At 50.6% G+C, this 19,669-nt stretch overlaps 1 protein-coding gene and 1 non-coding gene across 2 annotated transcripts; both read left to right on the forward strand.

Moving 5' to 3' along the window:
* The first annotated feature begins 3,274 nt into the window (after positions 1–3,274).
* Positions 3,275–10,163, forward strand: LOC138812882 (AP-2 complex subunit sigma). The gene is made up of 5 exons (XM_070001125.1): positions 3,275–3,443; positions 6,751–6,900; positions 8,689–8,802; positions 9,654–9,713; positions 9,837–10,163. Exons 1-5 carry the CDS (start codon positions 3,441–3,443, stop codon positions 9,936–9,938), a joined length of 429 nt encoding a protein of 142 aa, XP_069857226.1. The 5' UTR covers positions 3,275–3,440; the 3' UTR covers positions 9,939–10,163.
* LOC138812938 (small nucleolar RNA SNORA18) lies at positions 5,119–5,246 on the forward strand. Its single transcript, XR_011367653.1, has one exon. It is a non-coding gene; the product is annotated as a small nucleolar RNA SNORA18 (small nucleolar RNA).
* Positions 10,164–19,669: the final 9,506 nt, after the last annotated feature.

Raw genomic sequence — 19,669 nt, forward strand, 5'->3', positions numbered from 1 at the left:
GCAGCGCCCCCTACCAGCAGGCAGTAGTTACAGAAAAAAACTGATCTCTTACATTTTACCCTTTAATCCTCTTACATTGTGGCATTACAGATGTGAAGAAAGCCTGGACTACTGACCTTTAAACTAAGTTTTGGCCCCTCTGGCTCTATTTTTGCTCTGTTAACCTTTAACCTTTTCCTCTTGATTCTCTCTGTCTCTCTGTCTCTCTATCTCTGTCTCTGTCTCTGTCTCTGTCTCTGTCTCTCTCTCTCTCTCTCTCTCTCTCTCTCTCTCCCCAGTAGTCATTTTGGGAAGGCCTGCCTAATTGATAAACATCTACCCCAAGGCAGCAATGCTTTTCTTATCAGAACAAGCAGTAGCCAGTGATAAAGATCAACCAGGCCACACTAGGACCAAGACTCATTAACTGTGCTTCTTGCTTGTTTTTTTTTTAAAATACATATAAACTGGTAGCTCATGTCAGTACCTTAAAGACAGTGTTGGGGCGGGGGGGGGTCACTGAAACTCTTTATTCTTTCCCATATTAGCTGCTTTAAATACATCTTCTTTCTCCACCCTTTGTCACCACTTGTCTCTTCAATTGGCATTTGTTACCCAGGGGGCTGAGCCCAGTTTGAGACTCTCCAAGTAAGGAGCTTTGCCCTAAACTTTAATAACAGGAGGATTGCAATTTAGAGAATGCTCTGGACTGGACTGCATATATGTATATTTATTTATTTATGCCAGTCCTGGGGCTTGAACTCAGGGTTTGGACACTGAGTTTTGCTCAAGGCTAACACCATACCACTTGAGCCACAGCGCCACTTCCAGCCTTTTCTGTTTATGTGATCCTGAGGAATGAAATCCAGGGCTTCATGCATGCTAAGCAAGCACTCTACCACAAAGCCACATTCCCAGCCCTATGTATGTATTTTTAATTTTTAGAAGCTTTTTTTTTTTAACCTTTCAGAAGAAATTTAATGTGTTCTATAGCCTGAGACACTGGAGTGGAAAAAACAAGTGGTTTTTGGACCAACTGAGAGGTTAGTTAGTAGGTTGAGGAATGCAATTGGGCTGGGCACCAGGCCTGTAATCCTAGCTGCTCAGGAGGCTGAAATCTGAGGATCATGGTTCAAAGCCAGCTTGGGCAGGAAAGGCAGGAAAGTCTATGAGACTCTTATCTCCAGTAAAACTAGAAAACTGGAAGTGGCACTGTGGCTCAAGTGGTAGAGCACACGCCTTGAGCTGAAGATCTCAGGGACAGCCGAAGCCCAGAGTTCAAGCCCCATGACTGACAAAAAAAAGGGGGCGGGGGAGCCGGGCACGGGTAGCTCACGCCTGTAATCCTAGCTACTCAGGAGGCTGAGATCTGAGGATCTGGGTTCAAAGCCAGCCTGGGCAGCAAAGTCTGTGAGTAGAAGCTTTTTTTTTTTTTTTTGGTAGTCCTGGGGATTGAATTCAAGGACTTTCATATGTTTGACAAATGCTCTATCACTGATCCTTATCCTCAGCCCCAGACTGTATAACCCAAAAGTCACAGAGCAGAACAGGCAGGGTGGATCATGCCTATATCCCCAGCTAACTTGGTATGGGGAGACAAGGAGTGGCAATTCAAGGCCAGTCAAGACATGTTCATGAGACCCCCATCTCAGTGTAAGTATAAGGCATGGTGGCACATACCTGTGATCCCTGGTACTGGAAAAACACAAGTAGAAGAATTATGGTTCATGCTGGGCACCTGTGGCTCCTGTCTGTAATCCTAGCTACTCAGGAGGCTGACATCTGAGGATACTGGTTCAAAGCCAGCCCAAGCAGGAAAGTCTGTAAGGCTCTTATCTCCAATCAAGTACTCAGAAAAAGCTGAAGGTGGCACTCTGGCTCAAGTTGAAGACTGCTAGCCTTGAGCACAAAACAGCTTAGAAACAACTCTCAGGCCCTGAATTCAAGCTCCAGAACCAGCAAAAAACAAAACAAAACAAAATCAATAATATAACATAAACAGTGATATAATTAATATATTATCTAGTTGGGTGCCGGTGGCTCTCACACCTGTATTCCTAGCTACTCAGGAGGCTGAAATCTGAGGATCAGGGTTCAAAGCCAGCCCAGGCAGCAAAGTCCTTGAGACTCTTATCTCCAATAAACCACTAGAAAACCGGAAGTGGTGCTGTGGCTCAAGTGGTAGAGCGCTCGACTTGAGCTGAAGAGCGCAGGACAGCACTCAAGCCCAGAGTTCAAGCCCCATAACTGACAAAAAAACTAATATATTATCTATCTATCTATCTATCCATCTATCTATCTATTTATTTTTGTCTCCAGGCCTGGGTGTTGTCCCTAAGCTCTTCTCCCTAACGCTACTGTTCTACCTCTCTGAGCCACAGCTCCATTTCTGGTTTTCTGGGGGTTCATTGGAGGGAGATGAGTTTCGCAGACTTTCCTGCCTGGGCTGGCTTTGAACCATGATCCTCAGCTCTCAGCCTCTTGAGTAGCTAGGATGACAGGTGTGAACCTGTCAAATAGCAAATTAGCGTCCGGTTTGGTTGGGTTTTGTGTTTTGGTACGTCGTTAAGATACTGCCTTGGTCTCAATGTATAAGCATAAAAAGATAGTTAACTTTCTGGCTAGCCTGGTGTGTTACCACTTGAGCCAAGCCTTCAGTCTGGGGCTTGAACTTGGCCTAGACGCTGTCCCTCAGCTCTTCAGCTCAAAGCTCGCGCTCTACCACTAGAGCCATTGCGCCACTTCCGGTTTTCTGGTGGTTTATTGGAGATGAGAGTGTCACGGACTTTCCTACCCAGGCTGGTTTTGAACCGTGATCCTCAGATCTCAGCCTTCTGAGTAGCTAGGATAACAAGCATGAGCCACCGGTGCCCAGCTAGTTTGCCTTTTTGTTGCTTAATTAGACATGGAGTATAGGACTTTCCTGCCTTGGCTGGCCTCGAACTCTTGTCCTCCCATCTCCAGGCTAGAGCCACTGGCGTTCAGTCCAATGCAGTTTCTTACCTAAAACGGTTATTTCGAGCACTCTTTTTTTTCTTTTTTTTTTTTGGCGGGGCAGGTGGTGGTGGTGGTGGTGGTGGTGGTGGTGGTGGTGATGATGGGTGTAGTCGAACTACATTTCCCAAAATGCAACGCTCTTTGTGTGTGCCGCCAAGCATGTGGGGATTGTAGTCTTCCGTAGAGAACTAGTTCCACAACTCCCAGCATGCGTTTGTTGTTCGGATCATTTGGTAGAAAAGGGCAGTCGCGCAGCATGTTGGGAGGCGGACCCGACTCTTCCTTGAGTAGACTTGGTGTGGGGGGGGAACTACAACTCCCAACAGGCTGTGCGCGTGAAGGCGGGCGGGTCCTTCTGCCGGAAGTCTGCGCCAGCCTTTGGGGGCCCCCACAACTGCAGCCGGAGCCAGAGCCGCCCAGTAGCAGCGGGGACCCGGGCCGCTGGGGTCCGAACAGGGGTCGTCATGGTAACGGGGGCGCGCCACACCGGGGACGAGCCGAGGGAGGGTCGGCGCGCGGGCAGTGTGCCGGCCTGGGTCGGCGCCGGGCGTCGGTCCCCTCCCCCAGTGGTGGATGGTCCCGGCCAGGCGCGGGCGGCGAGGATTGAGGCCGAGGGGAGATCCAGAAGGGGAAACAGCGTCTGGATTCTGCGCTCGGGGGTGCTCTGGGGTGTCCGCTCAAGGGGCATTGGAGAAGAAGGGTGGGCGATCCTGCAGGTTTGGGAGGGGCCTTTGGAAACTAGAGACGCAGCTGGTGAGGTCCGATCTTGGCGGGGGTGGGGGTGGGTGCAGGCATTGTAGTGGGGAGGAAGCGCTGGAGCAGAACCGGGGTGAGGGGGTCCCCGAAGTTCAGGAGCTGGCCCTGCAGGGGCAGAGGGGATGTTAGGACCGGAGAGGATTTGGCTGAAGGTGAGAATCCCGGGGAGGGGGTGGGGAGGCGGGAAGAGGCTGGACACTGGGAAGCTGGAGGTTGGAACTGCAGAAGCAGTGGATGGAGTCAGAGCAGGTGAACTGCACCCCCAAGGCTTGGAGCTAGGGAGTGCATCCTAGAAACAAATAGGGAGCAGATTTCAGGAGGAGAGGCTTGGGGCCAGGGTACAGAATAGGCTTGAAATTGTGACATTTGAGGGGGACTTTTGAGGCAAGAACTGAATTTCGGATTTAGAGGCCACCCTGCTCCCACCCCCACTCCAACGTGGGGCTTTGAAACTAAGAAGGGTTGTTTGGGTGGGAGGAAAGGTATAAGAACATGGACGAGCCTCCCCAGGAAACAAGGTCCTTGGAGGTAGGTGGTGACCTTTGGAACAAAGGATGTGGCCTTGGAGCTGGAGATGGGTTATGTATCTCCAAAGAAAACCCATTGAGGCTGGAGGTGGGGAGGTCTAAAATGAACCACTAAAGGAGCAAGCCAGGGAGTGGCAGACCCACTAGGGTCCTCAGGAGGTGTTGAGGGGATCTGAGAATGAGGGAGCTGTCACCCCCAGGCTTGCCTCTAGCTGCTCTAATCATGTGTTCTCAGGTCTCTGAATTCTGGGGTGCTCACCCAGCCCCTTCCTGTCCTGCCCTGGTCCTCTGTCCTGTGAGGAAGTGAGTTTTGCTGCCTCCGCAGAGGAGTTCTTAGAAGGAGAATGTAATAATATCCTGTTCCTTTCCAGCTTGGGGGAGAGGGGTGCAGATTGAGTGTAAGAAGAAGGACCCATTTCCTCCCCCCATTAAGGAGTCAGGGCTTCACACAAGTCAGGAGTTTGGAGGCTTAGAGGGTCTAGCTGTGAGATCTCCTTTCCCTGACCCATAAATTGTCTCATAATAAAATGGGCAATAGCATGCCAGACTCAGGGGCCCAAATCCAGGCTTCCTCACAGAGGGGACTTGGACAGCGCTGTCTCACTTCAATGTCATATAACAAAGCCAGGCACTGGTGGCACACGCCTGTCATCCTGAGAACTGAGGAAGATAGTTCAAAGCCATTGTGGGTAGCAAAGTCTGTGAGACTCTTTATCTCCAGTTAACCAGAAGGCAGTGGAGCTGCCACTCAAGTGGTAGAGTGCTAGTCTTGAGGAAAAAAAAAAAAAAAAAAAGCTAAGAGGACAATGCGTAGGCCCAGAGTTCAAGCCCCAGTATTGGCTTAAAGAAATAAATTTGAGGTGAGGTCTATCCCAATGGAGCATCTGTGGCAACACATTGTTGGAAACGCCTCACAGAATAAATATGTGGTGTGCTTTACTCACAGGACTATTCTCTATGTCTGTGGGAAGTAACTGCAAGACACAAGGAAAATAAATAAATAAATAAATTTGTGCCGGGCGCTGGTGGCTCACATTTGTAATCCTAGCTACTCAGGGGGCTGCGATCTGAGGATTGTCATTTGAGGCCAGCCCAGGCAGAAAAGTCCATGAAACTCTTATTTCTAATAAACTTCTCAGAAAAGGCTGGAAGTGGCACTGTGGCTCAAATGGTAGAGTGCTAGTCTTGAGGACAAAGAGGCTCAGGGACAGTGCCTAGGCCCTGAGTTCAAGCCCCAGGACTAGCAAAAAAACGAACAAACAAAAGCAATTTGGGATAGGTAAATTATATTTCAGGGTTTTTAATTGTGTACTAAAAAGGAACTGAAGCCAGGTGACAGTGGCTCACGCCTGTAATCCTAGCTACTCAGCAGGCTGAGATCTGAGGATCACGATTCAAAGCCACCCTGGGCAGGAAAGACCCTGAGACTCCTCTCTCCAATAAACCACTAGAATACCAGAAGTGGCTCTGTAGCCCAAGTGGTAGAGTGCTCACCTTGAGCTGAAGAGCTGAGGGACAGTGCCCAGGCCCAGAGTTCAAGCCCCATGACCGACAGAAGAAAAAAAAAATTAAAAAGGAACAGAGCTAGATGATTCACACTTGTAATTATAGCTGCTTGCGAGGTAGAGATCAAGAAGACATGGTTTGAGGCTAGCGGGGGCAAAGTGTTAGAGAGACTGTCCCCCCCCATTTCAACAAACAAGCCAATTATGGTGTTTGACATTTATGTCTCAGCTATGCAGGAGGCAGAAAAAGGAGGATCACAGTCCAAGGCCAGCCAAGCAAAATAAAGCAGAGGGGGCTAGGAAGGTGGCTCAGTGATAGAGAGCTAACCTTGCATGTATGGGGTCCTGGGTTCGATTCCTCAGCACCACATAAGCAGAAAAGGCCAGAAGTGGTGCTGTGGCTCAAGTGGTAGGGCGCTAGCCTTGAGCTGAAGAGCTGGACAGTGCCCAGGCCCAGAATTCAAGCCCTACAAATGACAGAAATAAATAAGTAAGTAAAAGCAGAAAGGGCAAAGGGCATGGCTTTCACTTGCTAGCAAGCAAAAGGTCTTGAGACCAAACTCCAGGACCACCAGAAAAAAAAAAGTTTATAAACTTAATTTTGAAAACACCCTAGCAAAATAAATCTTGAGAAATTTGCTTGGCCAGTGAGGAAACAGGCTTCAAGAGGCAAATAAATGCTAGAGCCAGGCATGGGAGTACACCTCTGTAATCCCAACATTTGGAAGATGGAGGCAGGAGGATCATGGAACTGGACTCCATAGTGAGACCCTATCTTGAAAACTAAACCAAAAAAGGCAGTGATGGGACCTGGGACTTGATCAGCCATTGATAGAAGGGAGGCTGGAGGGGCCCAGAGGGGTGGGGGTGGGGGTGTGAGGGCTGCACCCTATCTCCCCTGTGAGGATGGGTGGGGCTCTTGGGCAGTGCCCACCTCCGGCTTCCCACCCTGCCTGCCTCTCACTCTACTTCCTCTGCCTCCCCAGATCCGCTTCATCCTCATCCAGAACCGGGCGGGCAAGACGCGGCTGGCCAAGTGGTACATGCAGTTCGACGATGATGAGAAACAAAAGCTGATCGAAGAAGTCCATGCCGTGGTCACGGTCCGGGATGCCAAGCACACCAACTTCGTGGAGGTGACTGCTCCTTCCCTGCCTCCCGCACCTCCCCCACACCCACGTCTTCTCACTTTATTATTTTTTGTTGTTGTTGTTGGTGGTCGTGGGGCTTGAACTCTGGGTCTGGGTGCTGTCCCTCAACTCTTCAGCTCAAGGCCAGTGCTCTGCCATCTGAGCCACACCACTATTTCCAGTGGTTTATTGGAGATCAGAGTCTCACAGACTTTCCTGCCCCAGCTGGCTTTGAACCTCCATCCTCAGATCTCAGTCTCTTGAGTAGCTAGAATTACAGACATGAGCCATCAGCACCCAGCTATTTATTTTTGGTTGTGGGGCTTGAACTCAGTGCTTGGGGACTATCCCTGAGCCTCTTTGTGCTCAAGGCTAGTGAGCCACAGCTCCATTTCCAGTTTTCTGGAAGTTAATTGGAGATAAGAGTCTCAAAGAGCCAGGCTCACCTGTGGCTCATGCCTGACATCCTAGCTACTCAGTAGGCTGAGATCTGAGGATTGCACGTCAAAGCCAGCCCCAGCAGGAAAGTCCATGAGACTCTTATCTCCAATGAACCACCAGAAAAACAGAAGTGGTGCTGTGGCTCAAGGGGTAGAGCACTTACCTTGAGCTAAAGAGCTGAGGGACAGTGCCCAGGCCCTGAGTTCAAGCCTCACAACCTACCAAAAAAAAAAAAAAATTTAAAGAGTCTATCTCAGAAACAATAAAAAACAACAGGCCCCAAATTCAGTTCCCAGTACCTCAAACTAAAAGGAAAAAAAAAAGAGGAAGAGGGTATGTGGAGATGGGGCAGTAGTGTGGTGGAAAGGGCCGGGGAGGACCGGGCCAGCTGGGAACAGAGGGCCATTTGTCCTGGGACTGTGTGGGGGCCTCACTGTACCCCTGCAGAAATTAACCAGAAGCTGAGCTCCGCGTACCAGGACTGGTTGTTGGCACCCAGAGCTGCCACTAGGTGGCTCCACACTACCACCCTGACAGCCTAGACTTTTTTCCTCCAGATTTTGGCCAAATTCTTTGCACTCCAGTATGCATGTCCATACGTATATGGTGGTTTGGCAGTACTGAGGTTTGAACTCGGGGCCTCATGCTAATTCGGAAGGTGCTGTACCATTTGAGTCACGCCCCAGCAAGATCTAAACCTTATGGAGTGGTAACAGGAAGCTCAGAAAGTCTCAGATGTTGATCCAGTGTGGTAGTATATGCCTGTAATCCCAGCACACAGAGGCAGAGGTAGAAGATGGAGATTTGAGGCCAGCCTGGGCTACAAGGCCTGAGTTGCCTTGGTGACAGTGGTGATCCCCCCTTCCCCCCCAGGACAGAGCTGCTACTCACGGAATGTGTGTAGTTACCAAAGGAATTTACCCAGGATTTTTATTTTTTGAAGTCTTAACATAGTCCAGGCTGGCCTCAAACTCTTGATCCTCCTGCCTCAGCCTCCTGGGTGCTGGGATCACAGGCGACTGCTTCCACATCCATTGGGCAAGGAATTTGACTCCCAGGGGTCATAGAGGGAGAGGCCCAGGTATGGGCCTGGTGGATGTGCCTGGCTTTCCCTCATTCTGGGCTTTTGTGCAAGCTCCTCCCTTCCTGGAACATTCCTGCCTGTCCTCCCTGCTCCCACCTTTGGAAGGAACATGGTTGCCCCCTCCTTGCTGCCTGTTGCACCCCTGGAATGAGCGATTGTGGGAGGACAGGGTTGGGCCTGGCTTTGCTAGGCACTCAGCCCAGCTTAGCCCACCCACCCAGCCCAGGGTGCCCCGCGCCTGCCCTCACTCAAGACCCCTCTGCCCACAGTTCCGGAATTTCAAGATCATTTACCGCCGCTACGCCGGTCTCTACTTCTGTATCTGCGTGGACGTCAACGACAACAACCTCGCCTATCTGGAAGCCATCCACAACTTTGTGGAGGTGCGTGGGTGTGTGCGTGGGGGCACCTCGCTATTCCCCGCCCTCAGCCATTTTTGCTAATAGCCTAATAGCCTTGTGTTTGTGTACACCCAGAGTGATCCTGCAATGTCCTTCTTGTTTATATTCCCCAAATATCTGAGCTGACAGCCATGTACCGCTGCACCCATGAGCTATCATTCCCAACCTGATTGGCTGTCTTCAGGCCATATGTCTCTACCTCTTTTGTCTCCTCCTTAGGCATTTGTCTGCCTTTTTGTTTTTGTAGAACTGAGTTTTGAATTCAAGGTCCAAAGCACTCTACTTTTTTTGTTGTTGTTGGTGGTGGTGGTGGTCGTGGGTCCTGAACTCTGGGCCTGGGCGCTGTCCCTCAGCTCTTCAGCTCAAGGCTAGCGCTCTACCACTTGAGCCACAGCGCCACTTCTGGCTTTTTCTGCTTATGTGGTGCTGAGGAATCGAACCCAGGGCCTCATGCATGCAAGGCAAGCACTCTACCACTGAGCCACCTTCCCAACCCTGCACCCTACTTCTGAGCCACGCCCCAGCCCTAGCTGTCTCTTCTTCTTTTTTTTTTTTTCCCCTTGCCATTTTGAGATAGGGTCTCACTGTGCAGCTCAGACTGACCTGAATACAAGATCCTCCAATCTCAGCCTCCCCAGTAGCTGCGATTACAGGCATGTCCCACCACACCTTTCCCTGTTCTATCTCTTTAGGATGATCTTTGCTCCTCCTCCTCTGCGTGGCTCTTCCAGTCCTCACCTTCTCTGTCACCCTCCCTTCTCATGCTCATGACCTTGCCCTGTGTCTCTGCGACCCCCTCCCTGCCCAGCTCTTATCATCTCTCCCTTTCCCAGGTCCTAAATGAGTATTTCCACAATGTGTGCGAGCTGGACCTGGTGTTCAACTTCTACAAGGTAGGCTCTGGGGTAGGAGATGGGTGGGGGTCCCCACGAGTCCCATTTCCAGGCTCTGAAGGCCTGAGCCCTCCCCCCTTTCCCCACTCCCTCACATGGGCCTCCCGGCCTCCCTGGGCGCAGGTTTACACGGTGGTGGATGAGATGTTCCTGGCTGGGGAGATCCGGGAGACGAGCCAGACGAAGGTGCTGAAGCAGCTGCTCATGCTGCAGTCCCTGGAGTGAGGGAGGCGCCGCCCCTGCACCCCACACCCCTGCCCCCCTCAGCCGCCCCAGGAAGGACCTCAGGAAGGACCGGGGGTGTCCGGGCCGCGGGACAGGAGACCGCGCCCCCCCACTGCCTCGGGCCGCCCTGGTGTTCCCAGTGGCCGTCACCATGCAGTGCTGTTCCTTGTCTGTGATGCTGTGCGTGTGTGCGTGGAACCCCAATAAACCTGTGGTCCTGCCTGGTCCTCGAGGTCTTCCCTGGAAACCCCTCCGCCGTGGGCCCAGAGTCCCTATGCACATGCTCGCCTGTCAGCCATACTGAGGCAGCTGAGGTCTGAGGTTCCAGGTTCGAAGCCAGCCCAGGCTGGAAATTCTATGAGGCTCTTAGCTCCAGCTAACACCCAAAAGCCAGAAGTAGAGCTATGGCTCAAGTGGTAGAACACTAGCCTGGAACACACAAAAGCTGAGGAACAGTATCCAGGCCCTAAGTTTAAGCCCAAATAATGGCACAAAGTAAAATAAAATAAGGATCTGGGAATGTGGCATAGTGGTAGAGTGCTTGCGCAGATGTATGAAGCCCTGGGTTCAATTCCTCAGTACCACAGAAGGTAGTGCTATGGCTCAAGTGGTAGAGTGCTAGCCTTGGGCAAAAGAAGCTCAGGGACAGTGCCCTGGCCCTGAGTTCAAGCCCCAGGACTGGGAAAAAAATAAAATAATACTCACAGCTAATATTGACAGCACTGAGAGAAGCTAGTTGGTGAATTCCATTCTAATTAGCATTGTTACAGTGTAATCATAAAACAGCATATTCCTTTCCTACTGTTGCTGTAACTAATCACCAAAACTTGGACTGCGCACCTGTGGCTCTCACCTGTAATCCAGCTGCTTAGGAGGTTGACCTTGGGAGTATTGTGGTTTGAGGATGAAAAGCCCATCAGACTCCATCTCAACCAAGAACATTACATGGTAATGTGCCTGTTACCCTGGTTACAACGGGAAGCCCAAAATAGGCAATGCTGCCGGAACAGGAAAGTGAGACCCTATCTTAGAAATAAGTAGCTCAGGGGCTGGGAAGGTGGCTCAGTGGTAGAGCGCTTGCCTTGCATGCCTGAGGCCCTGGGTTCGATTCCTCAGCACCACATAAGCAAAAAGAAAAAAGCCGGAAGTGGCGCCATGGCTCATATGGTACAGCGTTAGCCTTGAGCTGAAGAGCTGAGGGACAGCGCCCAGGCCCACAGTTCAGGCCCCACAACCGGACCCCCCCCAAAAAAAAAAAAAAAAAAAGAGAGAAATAAGAAGCTTATCGGGGAGGGAAGGGATAGTGGGAGAACAATAAAGGAGTAACAATTCTTTTTTTTTTTTTTTTTTTGTCGGTCGTGGGGCTTGAACTCTGGGCCTGGGCGTTGTCCCTCAGCTCTTCAGCTCAAGGCAAGTGCGCTACCACTTGAGCTACAGCGCCACTTCCGGTTTTCTGGTGGTTTATTGGAGATAGGAGTCTACGGTCTTTCTTGCCCGGGTTGGCTTTGAACCGCGATCCTCAGATCTCAGCCTCCTGAGTAGCTAGGATTACAAGCGTGAGCCACCAGCGCCCGGCGGAGTAACAATTCTTGACAAGAAATATACTCGTTACCTTACTCATATAACTGCAACCCCTCTGTACAGCATCTTTACAATAAAATAAATTTTTTTTTAAAAAGTAGCTCAGGGCTAGGAATGTGGCTTGGTGGTAGAGTGCTTGCCTAGCATGCATGAAGCCCTGGGTTTCATTCCTCAGGACCACATAAACAGAAAAAAGACAGAAGTGGTATTGTGGCTCAAGTGGTAGAGCACTAGCCTTGAGCTGAAGAGCTGAGGGACAGCGCCCAGGCCCAGAGTTCAGGCCCCATGACTGACAAAAAAAAACAACTCAGGGTCAGTGCCTAAGCCCTGAGTTCAAGTCCTAGGATTGGCTTAATAAATACATAAATAAAATAAACAGCTCAAAGACAAAACCCTGGGGGTGGCTCGGCAGTACAGCACCTGCCAAGTAAGCCCAAGGCAATAAAATAAAAATAAGGTGGAGAGCTTGCAATTGAGTTCACTGTGAATGGCTAGTTAAGTTACACCCAATATCCACCAGCGCAGAGCAGCTGGTGAGGAGGCCCAGGGCAGTCCTGGCAATCTGCCCTGCAGTTTCTTTCAAGGGTAAACACACTTCCTCCCTGACTCAACAGTCCAAATCCTGTTTGTATAATACATTGCTGAGAAGCAAAGGCACCTGAATGGCCATCCGTGTCAGACATGCTCTATCTGCACAAGGGCAGGTATAGCAGTACATGCCTGCAATCCCAGCACTCACAGAAGCCTGAGGCAGGAGACTTCTCAAGTTTGAGGCCAAACACAGAAATGTTGGAACTTGTCCCATATCACTGAGACAGAGGAATATCTACAATAGGTAAAGAGCTCCAGTAAATCAATAAGAACTAGGCAAACAAGTGAATAGGAAAATGTGCCAAAAGGGAAAGTGAAGCCATGGGAGGTGGGCGGAGGAGGATGCAGTTGGCACACCGGATGGCAGGTTGGATTTCTACCTCCTAAAGTACACAAAAGATGGGCAGGGGCCTGCTGGTAGTTGTCAGAGGCTGGGGGGGAATGGAGCTGGCAGAGGGAAGGGAGCCTCTTTAGCCTGGGTGAAAGCAGGTTCAAGGTGGAGCGGGAGAGTTTGTTCCTGGCCTGAGGAAAGGAAAGGCAGGCCCAGCCCAGAGGGAGAATGTCAGATGGGAGAGGAGCTGGCGCAGAGCCTCCCACCTGCCCCAGTCCTGTCATGGTTGAGAGTCAGAGCATGCCTGGCCTTCTGGCTTCCTGTGTGGCCAGGTGGGCCCCTCCCCCTGAGTACAAGAGTCACCCACCCCAGAGTCCCAAAAGACCGCAGAGGCACAGCTGTGGCTCCAGTGGTAGAGCACCAGTCTTGAGTACAAAAGGTACAAAAGCTCAGGGACAGTGCTCAGGTTGAGTTCAAGCCCTAAGATTGGCACACTCCACCCCACCCCCCTAAAAAAGAGAAAAAAATTACTATTTAAACTGTCACTAATATTACTAAGAAGCCAGGCACATTACACTTGTAATCTTAGCTATTCAGGAGGGTGAGATCTGAGGATCGTGGTTCCAAGCCAGCCCAGGCAGACAAATCCTGAGACTTCAATAGCTCCAGTTAACCATCAGAATGCTGGAAATGGAGCTGTGGGTGCAAGTGGTTAGAGGGATCAGCCTTGAGGGATAGTGCCCAGGCCCTGAGTTCAAGGTCCACAGTCAGGGCGGGGGTGGGGGGTGGGGGGGGAGGAAGGCGGGGGGAATTAATGGAAACCACCTTTTCAGCCATTTCTTCTTTTTTTGGGGGGGGGGTCCGGTCGTGGGGCCTGCGTGAACTCTGGGCCTGCGTGCTGTCCCTCAGCTCTTCAGCTCAAGGCTAGCGCTCTACCACTTGAGCCACAGCGCCACTTCCAGCTTTTTTCTTTTTGCTTATGTGGTGCTGAGGAATCGAACCCAGGGCTTCATGCATGCAAGGCAAGCTCTCTACCACTGAGCCACCTTCCCAGCCCCTTCAGCCATTTCTTCTCAGTACCTCAGATCTAGCCCCTGGGTTGCTTTCTGGTTGCTGGCCTCCATAAGCTCATCTGTGCCTCTGAGCCACCTCACTTTTTGTTCCTCCTGCCTGACTTTCCCTTCCCAGCCAGACCCAGGGTTCCTGAAGCCATGAGCTCTTCTAAAACACCCTCTGCTTCTGGGTATGATGTGGTCTCTCCTCACTTCCTCCTAGTCCCTGGCAGGGCGCCAGGTGGAGGGACTGGTGTCCAGCAAATATTTGCACCCCAAGGAAGGAAGCCAAGATGTCAAGAAGAGGCAGGGTGGGGAGGAGGTGGGGAGGGAAGGGGGGGGAGGGGGACAGGAGGTGCTGGCACCCTGGGGAAGTTGGATCTGGCTGCCTAGAGGGAGGAGAGGAGGATGGAAAGAAAGAGGGAGGGTGGAGTGGGGAGGAGGGAGCAGGAAGGCCAGATGTGAGCCTCACCTCCTCTTTGGGACATGGCCAGTTAAAAAAAAAAAAAAAAAAAAAAAAACAAGCTTTTCCCCAGGGATGCTGGGAAGTGGTTGGAACTCTGGGGAGTCTTGCTATATTGGGGCACAGATAATTGAGGTGTCTCTCTGAGAGACCCTCAAGTCAGTTAGAGGGGAGTCCCGGGGAGGGCCAGGCCTGACCTCCCAGAACCTTCTAAGGCTTTCATGCTGAACATTCCACTGTGGGAATGTTCTGGAACGGGCCAGAATGGCTTGGCAACCCCAGCTGTCCCTTCTGCTAGGTCATTCCCCTCCCCCTCCCTTCCCTTCCTCCTCCAGGCTCAGGCTCGCCCTCCTCTCTCCTCCCTCCTCCCCATCCCGAGCACAGCTGTCCCCCTCCCCCTCCCCCCACCCGAGGGCAGGTACTTTTTATTAAGGAGGGGAGGAAATCTCATAGGTAATTGAAGACACATGGCCTGCTTTGTGCCACAATGGCAGGGGATCGATGCACAAGTCCTCCCTCCCTCCCCTCCCTCCTCCCCTTCCCCCTCTCCTGGTCCCATGGGCCCCTCCTGCAGTCATCCACCCTCACCTAAGGATCCGGAGGAGAGAGCAAAGTCTCAGCTACCCCTAACTAGCCCGGACTGTGATCAGATCACATCAGAGGCTGGAAGAGCTGCTGGGGGCGGGGCCTCCGGCCTGGGGCGGAGCCTCTAGGTGGAGGCGGGGTCGGGTTCCCAGCAGGCGCAGGTGTGAAACCAGCCCACAGGCCCCAGTTTCTTGTGACTTTTCTCAGGGGCATCTCTGCCTTCTGGAAGCACAGATTGAGAAGTGTGAAGCAAAACTCTCTTCTAGGCTGCTGTCCCAAATTTAGCTTTTAGGGGTGCAGATCTAGATTGGTGTAGGGCACTTGCCATGAGGGCCCTGGGTTCAGGATGGAGTCCCAGTTCTCCCTACAAAACAAAACAACAGCAATTTGCTTTCCATCTACCCATTGGTGTGCACCAGGACCACTTCCCCAGAGCAGATCGCTGAACCTTCCAGAATTTTGCAACCCAGTAAACATAGCTGTTATTAAATGAGAGAAAGAGACATTAAATTATACAAACACACAGGTACATAATTTACATGAAATCAAAGGCAATGTCAACATCTCTTGCTTTCTGATCCTTTTTTGTTTGTTTTTCCTTTGACATTAGGGGAGTTAATTTATACCATGGAAATTGGCAAAGGGTCCAATTCAAAACTGTTTCCTCCTAGAAACACACTGAGTAAATATTTAGCAGTCTTTTCTGTTTTGCTTTCTTTTGGCCTAATCTTTTTTTTTTTTTTTTTTTTTTGACTTGGAACTGATCTCAGGCCTTCAATCTTGCAAGGTAGGTGCTATGACTTCAAGTTCTTTTGGGCTTATCTCATTTTACAGGTAGGGTCTTGTGTTTTTGCCCTGGTCAACTTGAACCATGATTTTCCCACTTATGCCCATCACACACAACAGAGATGGCAGGCATATATCTTCCTTGACCCCGTTATTGACTGAGATAGGGTCTTACTAACTTTTTGCCTGGCTGACCTAGAACTTTGGTCCTCCCAATTTCTGCATCCTGAGTAGCTGGGATTATAGCTACGACCCACTGTTTGCTGGCCTTGTTGTTTATTGCAGATCCGGGGTTGGAATACAGGGTCTTGTGTTTGCTAAGGAAGCCTGCTACCACTAGTGCCATTCCCCGAGCCTTTTTTTTTTTTTTTTTTTACTGTTGTTATTATTTTTGTTGTTGTTATTTTGGTCAGTTGTGGGGCTTGAACTCTGGGCCTGGGTACAGTCCCTCAGCCCTTCAGCTCAAGGCAAGCGATCTCCCACTTGAGCCACAGCGCCACTTCAGTTTTCTGGAGATTAGAGTCTCGCAGACTTTTCTGCCCTGGTGATCCTCAGATCTCAGCCTCCTAAGTAGCTAGGATTATAGGCGTGAGCCACCAGTGCCTGGCTTACTTTTTGTTGTTGTTGGTGGTGGTGGTGGTGGTCATGGGGCTCAGCTCTTCAGCTCAAGGCAAGTGCTCTGCCACTTGAGGCACAGCTTTTTCTGCTTATGTGGTGCTGAGGAATGGAACCCAGGGCCTCATGCATGCAAGGCAAGCACTCTACCACTGAGCCACCTTCCCAGCCCACTATTATTTTTGTTTGTTTGTTTTGCCAGTCATGGGGCCTGAACTCTGGGCCTGGGCGCTGTCCCTCAGTTCTTCAGCTCAAGGCTGGTACCACTTGGGCTACAGCACCACTTCCAGCTCTTTCTGCTTATGTGGTGCTGAGGAATTGAGCCGAGGGCCTCATGCATGCAAGGCAAGTACTCTACCACTGAGCCACCTTCCCAGCCCCACTATTGTTATTTTTGAGACTGTGTTTTGCTCTTTCCCCCAGACTTTAGTCTTCCTAGTCATGCTTCCCTTTATGGCTGGAATGACAGGTGTGTACTACTGCACCTAGCCATTGGTTGACATGGAGTCTCATACCTTTATATGACTGGCCTCCACCTATACACACACACTTCCACCACCCATGAAATTTTTTTATTTTTTATTTTTTGTCGGTCGTGGGGCTTGAACTCTGGGCCTGGGCGCTGTCCTTCAGCTCTTCAGCTCAAGGCGAGCACTCTACCACTTGAGCTACAGCGCCACTTCCGGTTTTCTGGTGGTTTATTGGAGATAGGAGTCTCACAGTCTTTCCTGCCCGGGCTGGCTTTGAACCGCGATCCTCAGATCTCAGCCTCCTGAGTAGCTAGGATTACAGGCGTGAGCCACCAGTGCCCGGCTCCATGAAAGTTTTTTTGTGTTTTGACTTGGCCATTCGCCTAACTCAACCCCGAGTGCTGGCAATAGAGGCTGTGCCTTAGCGTTTTGGCTCTAGGCTGGTATTCTACCCTTGAGCCACACCTCTACTTGCAGCTTTTCACTGGTTAATTGGAGAGAAGAGTCTCATGGACTTTCCTGCCTGGGCTGGCTTCAAATTGTGATCCTCAGAACTCTGCTTCTTGAGTAGCGAGGATTACAGGTGTGAGCCACCACCACCCACCTGGCTTGTTCTTTTATAAAGCTGCATGGTCTTCCGCATGGATGGGCCGAAATGTATTTCTCCAGGCCCTCTGGCGGCAGCCTAGTTTGGATCTTGAACTCAAGGCCTGGGCACTGTCCCTGAGCTTTTTCAGTCAAGGCTAGCGCTCTACCACTTTGAGCCACAGATCCACTATAGGTTTTCTAGTGGTTAATTGGAGGTGAGTGTTATGGATTTTCCTGCCCTGGCTGGCTTTGAACTGAGCTTCTCAGATCTCAGCCTCCTGAGTAGCTAGGATTACAGGCATGAGCCACCGGCGCCCAGCTTTGGTTCCAGTCTTTCTATGGATGCAGAAAGGAGTCTGCAGACTCCTGCTTCAGACTCCTTCCTGCACAACAGGGGTCTGGCCCCTGCAGTGCTGTGTCAAAGGGTGGGGGCGGGACCGCTGCATACATCTGCCAGCCAATGGCTTCTCAGGAGGCTGGGCCCCACCCCAGCCCCACCCACAAATGTGTCGCAGGGCACAGCCTTCTGTCGATCATGCCAAGTCTGCCCACAGGCCTTGTCCCTTGGCATGGCAAGGAGGGAGGGTACACATGACCCCATCATGTCCCCATCATGACCCCTCAGAAGTTAATCTAAGATAATAAAGCTTTCAAAAATAAAATTTAAGGCTGAGCACCAGTGTCTCAGACCTGTAATCTTAGCTACTCAAGAAGCTGAGAGAGATCTGAGGATTGCGGTTCAAAGCCAGCCCAGGCAAGAAAGTTCATGAGACTTAGTGGCTTAGTGGTAGAGTGTTTGCCTAGCATGCGTGAAGCCCTAGGTTCAATTCCTCAGTACCATAGAAACAGAAAAAGCCAGAAGCATCACTGTGGCTCAGGTGGTAGAGTACTAGTCTTGAGCAAAAGAAGCCCAGAGACAGTGCCCAGACCCTGAGTTCAAGCCTCAGGACTAGAAAAAAAAGAAATTCTGCAAGTGGCACTGTGGCTCAAGTGGTAGAGTGCTAGTCTTGAACACAAAGAGGCTCAGAGACAGCTCCCAGGGTGAGTTTAAGCCCCAGAACTGGCAATAAATAAATAAGTAAAGGCTGGACATGTGGCTCAAGTAGTAAAGTACTTGCTTAGCAAGGATGAGGTCTTGATTTCAATCCTCAGGACAGCAAAAATTAAATAACTAAATTAAATTAATTTGACTATATAATTACAATTAAGTAACATAATTAATTTTAATTATAATTGAACCATATAAATATAATTGCCTAAACAGTAAGTTAATTAAAATAGCCAGGCCCGATGATAAATGCGTACAGTCCTCGCTATGGGAAGGCTGAGGTAGGAGAATCACTCGATTCTAAGAGTTCAAGGCCAGTCTGGACAACTTGGCCAGATATTATCTTGGGAAAAAACAGGAAAGGGGTAAGGGAAGAGCTGTGTGGAATATGAGTTGATGTCTCTCCATGTGTGCCTCGATGTCTCACCTTCCAGGGTTTTGGCAGCTGGACACCTAAAATCTTCAGCCCTTTTAGATTCTGTTGTACTTTCATGAAGTATCTATGGATCATAGGGACTCAGTTTCCCCATTTGTGCTGACAGAGGAGCTCCTGGTTTGGCTTGTTTTTTTTTTTTTAAACTGAGAACTCAGGGCCTCATTCTCTCAGTTGGATTTTTTCATTCAAGACTGGAGCTCTACCACATGAGCCACACCTCCAGTCTGGCATTTTGCTGGTTAGTTGGGCTGACCTCACACCTTGATCCTCTGATTTCAGCCTTCTGAGTGGCTAGCATTACAGGCCTGTGACACTGGTGTGTGGCTTTTTAATTTTTTGTGCCAGTACTGGGGCTTGAATTCAGGGCCACACCTTCACTTGTGGTTTTCTGCTGGCTCATTGGAGCTAAAAGTCTTGGGAGCTTCACTTAGGCTGGCTTCAAACCATGATCCTCACATGTCAGCCCCCTCAGTAGCTGGGATTACAGGCGTGAGCTTGAATGTCTTTCTATCCAGGTCACCTGAGTCTTCTGGCACTGGTGAGTCCCAGGCTTGGTCCTGGGGTGGTGGCAGGAGCCTGGCTTTGTCAAGACCTGGGGGATGGCAGGGAAGGCAGCACCTAACACCCCAGGTTTTGGCCCCAAAGGCCCAGAAACCTGAGTGACAACAGGTAAAAATTCCAGGGCCACTGCATCTGGGGGAGGCCTTCTGGGAATCAGACAAGCCAGCCCTTAAAAAAGTAATTGCGGAGCAAGGAAGGGCAGAGTGGCCCCTTCTCCAGTTGCTTGCTTTGGCTCTGCCCAGGCCAGGGTGGGAAGTGGCATAGATGGCCCAAAGATCCACTGCTTCCCTCCTTCCCCCCCCCACCTCCTTCTCTCCCTTTCTTCCTTTCCTTTCTTTTCCTTACTTCCCTTTTCCTTCCTTTCTTTTTATGGGGGGGAGGGAAGGAGGGTGTCAGGATTTTGCTACGTAGCCCAGGTTAGCTTAAACTCTGGATCCTTTTTCCTTAGTGCCCCCCACCCTTGCCCCCCACCAGCATTGCTGGGATTACAGGCATGAACTGCCATATCTGATTTGGTTCAGCAATACTAGTTGGTTTTATGTTGTGATGCTACAACCCGGCAACTTATTGTTCCATGACACAGAATGAGCATTGATTCAGGGAAATGGAAAGGCTTTTTTCCCC

The sequence above is a fragment of the Dipodomys merriami genome, unplaced genomic scaffold (assembly GCF_024711535.1).
Source record: "Dipodomys merriami isolate MVZ:Mamm:240054 unplaced genomic scaffold, mDipMer1.0.p SCAF_57, whole genome shotgun sequence".
NCBI classification, from domain to species: domain Eukaryota; kingdom Metazoa; phylum Chordata; class Mammalia; order Rodentia; family Heteromyidae; genus Dipodomys; species Dipodomys merriami.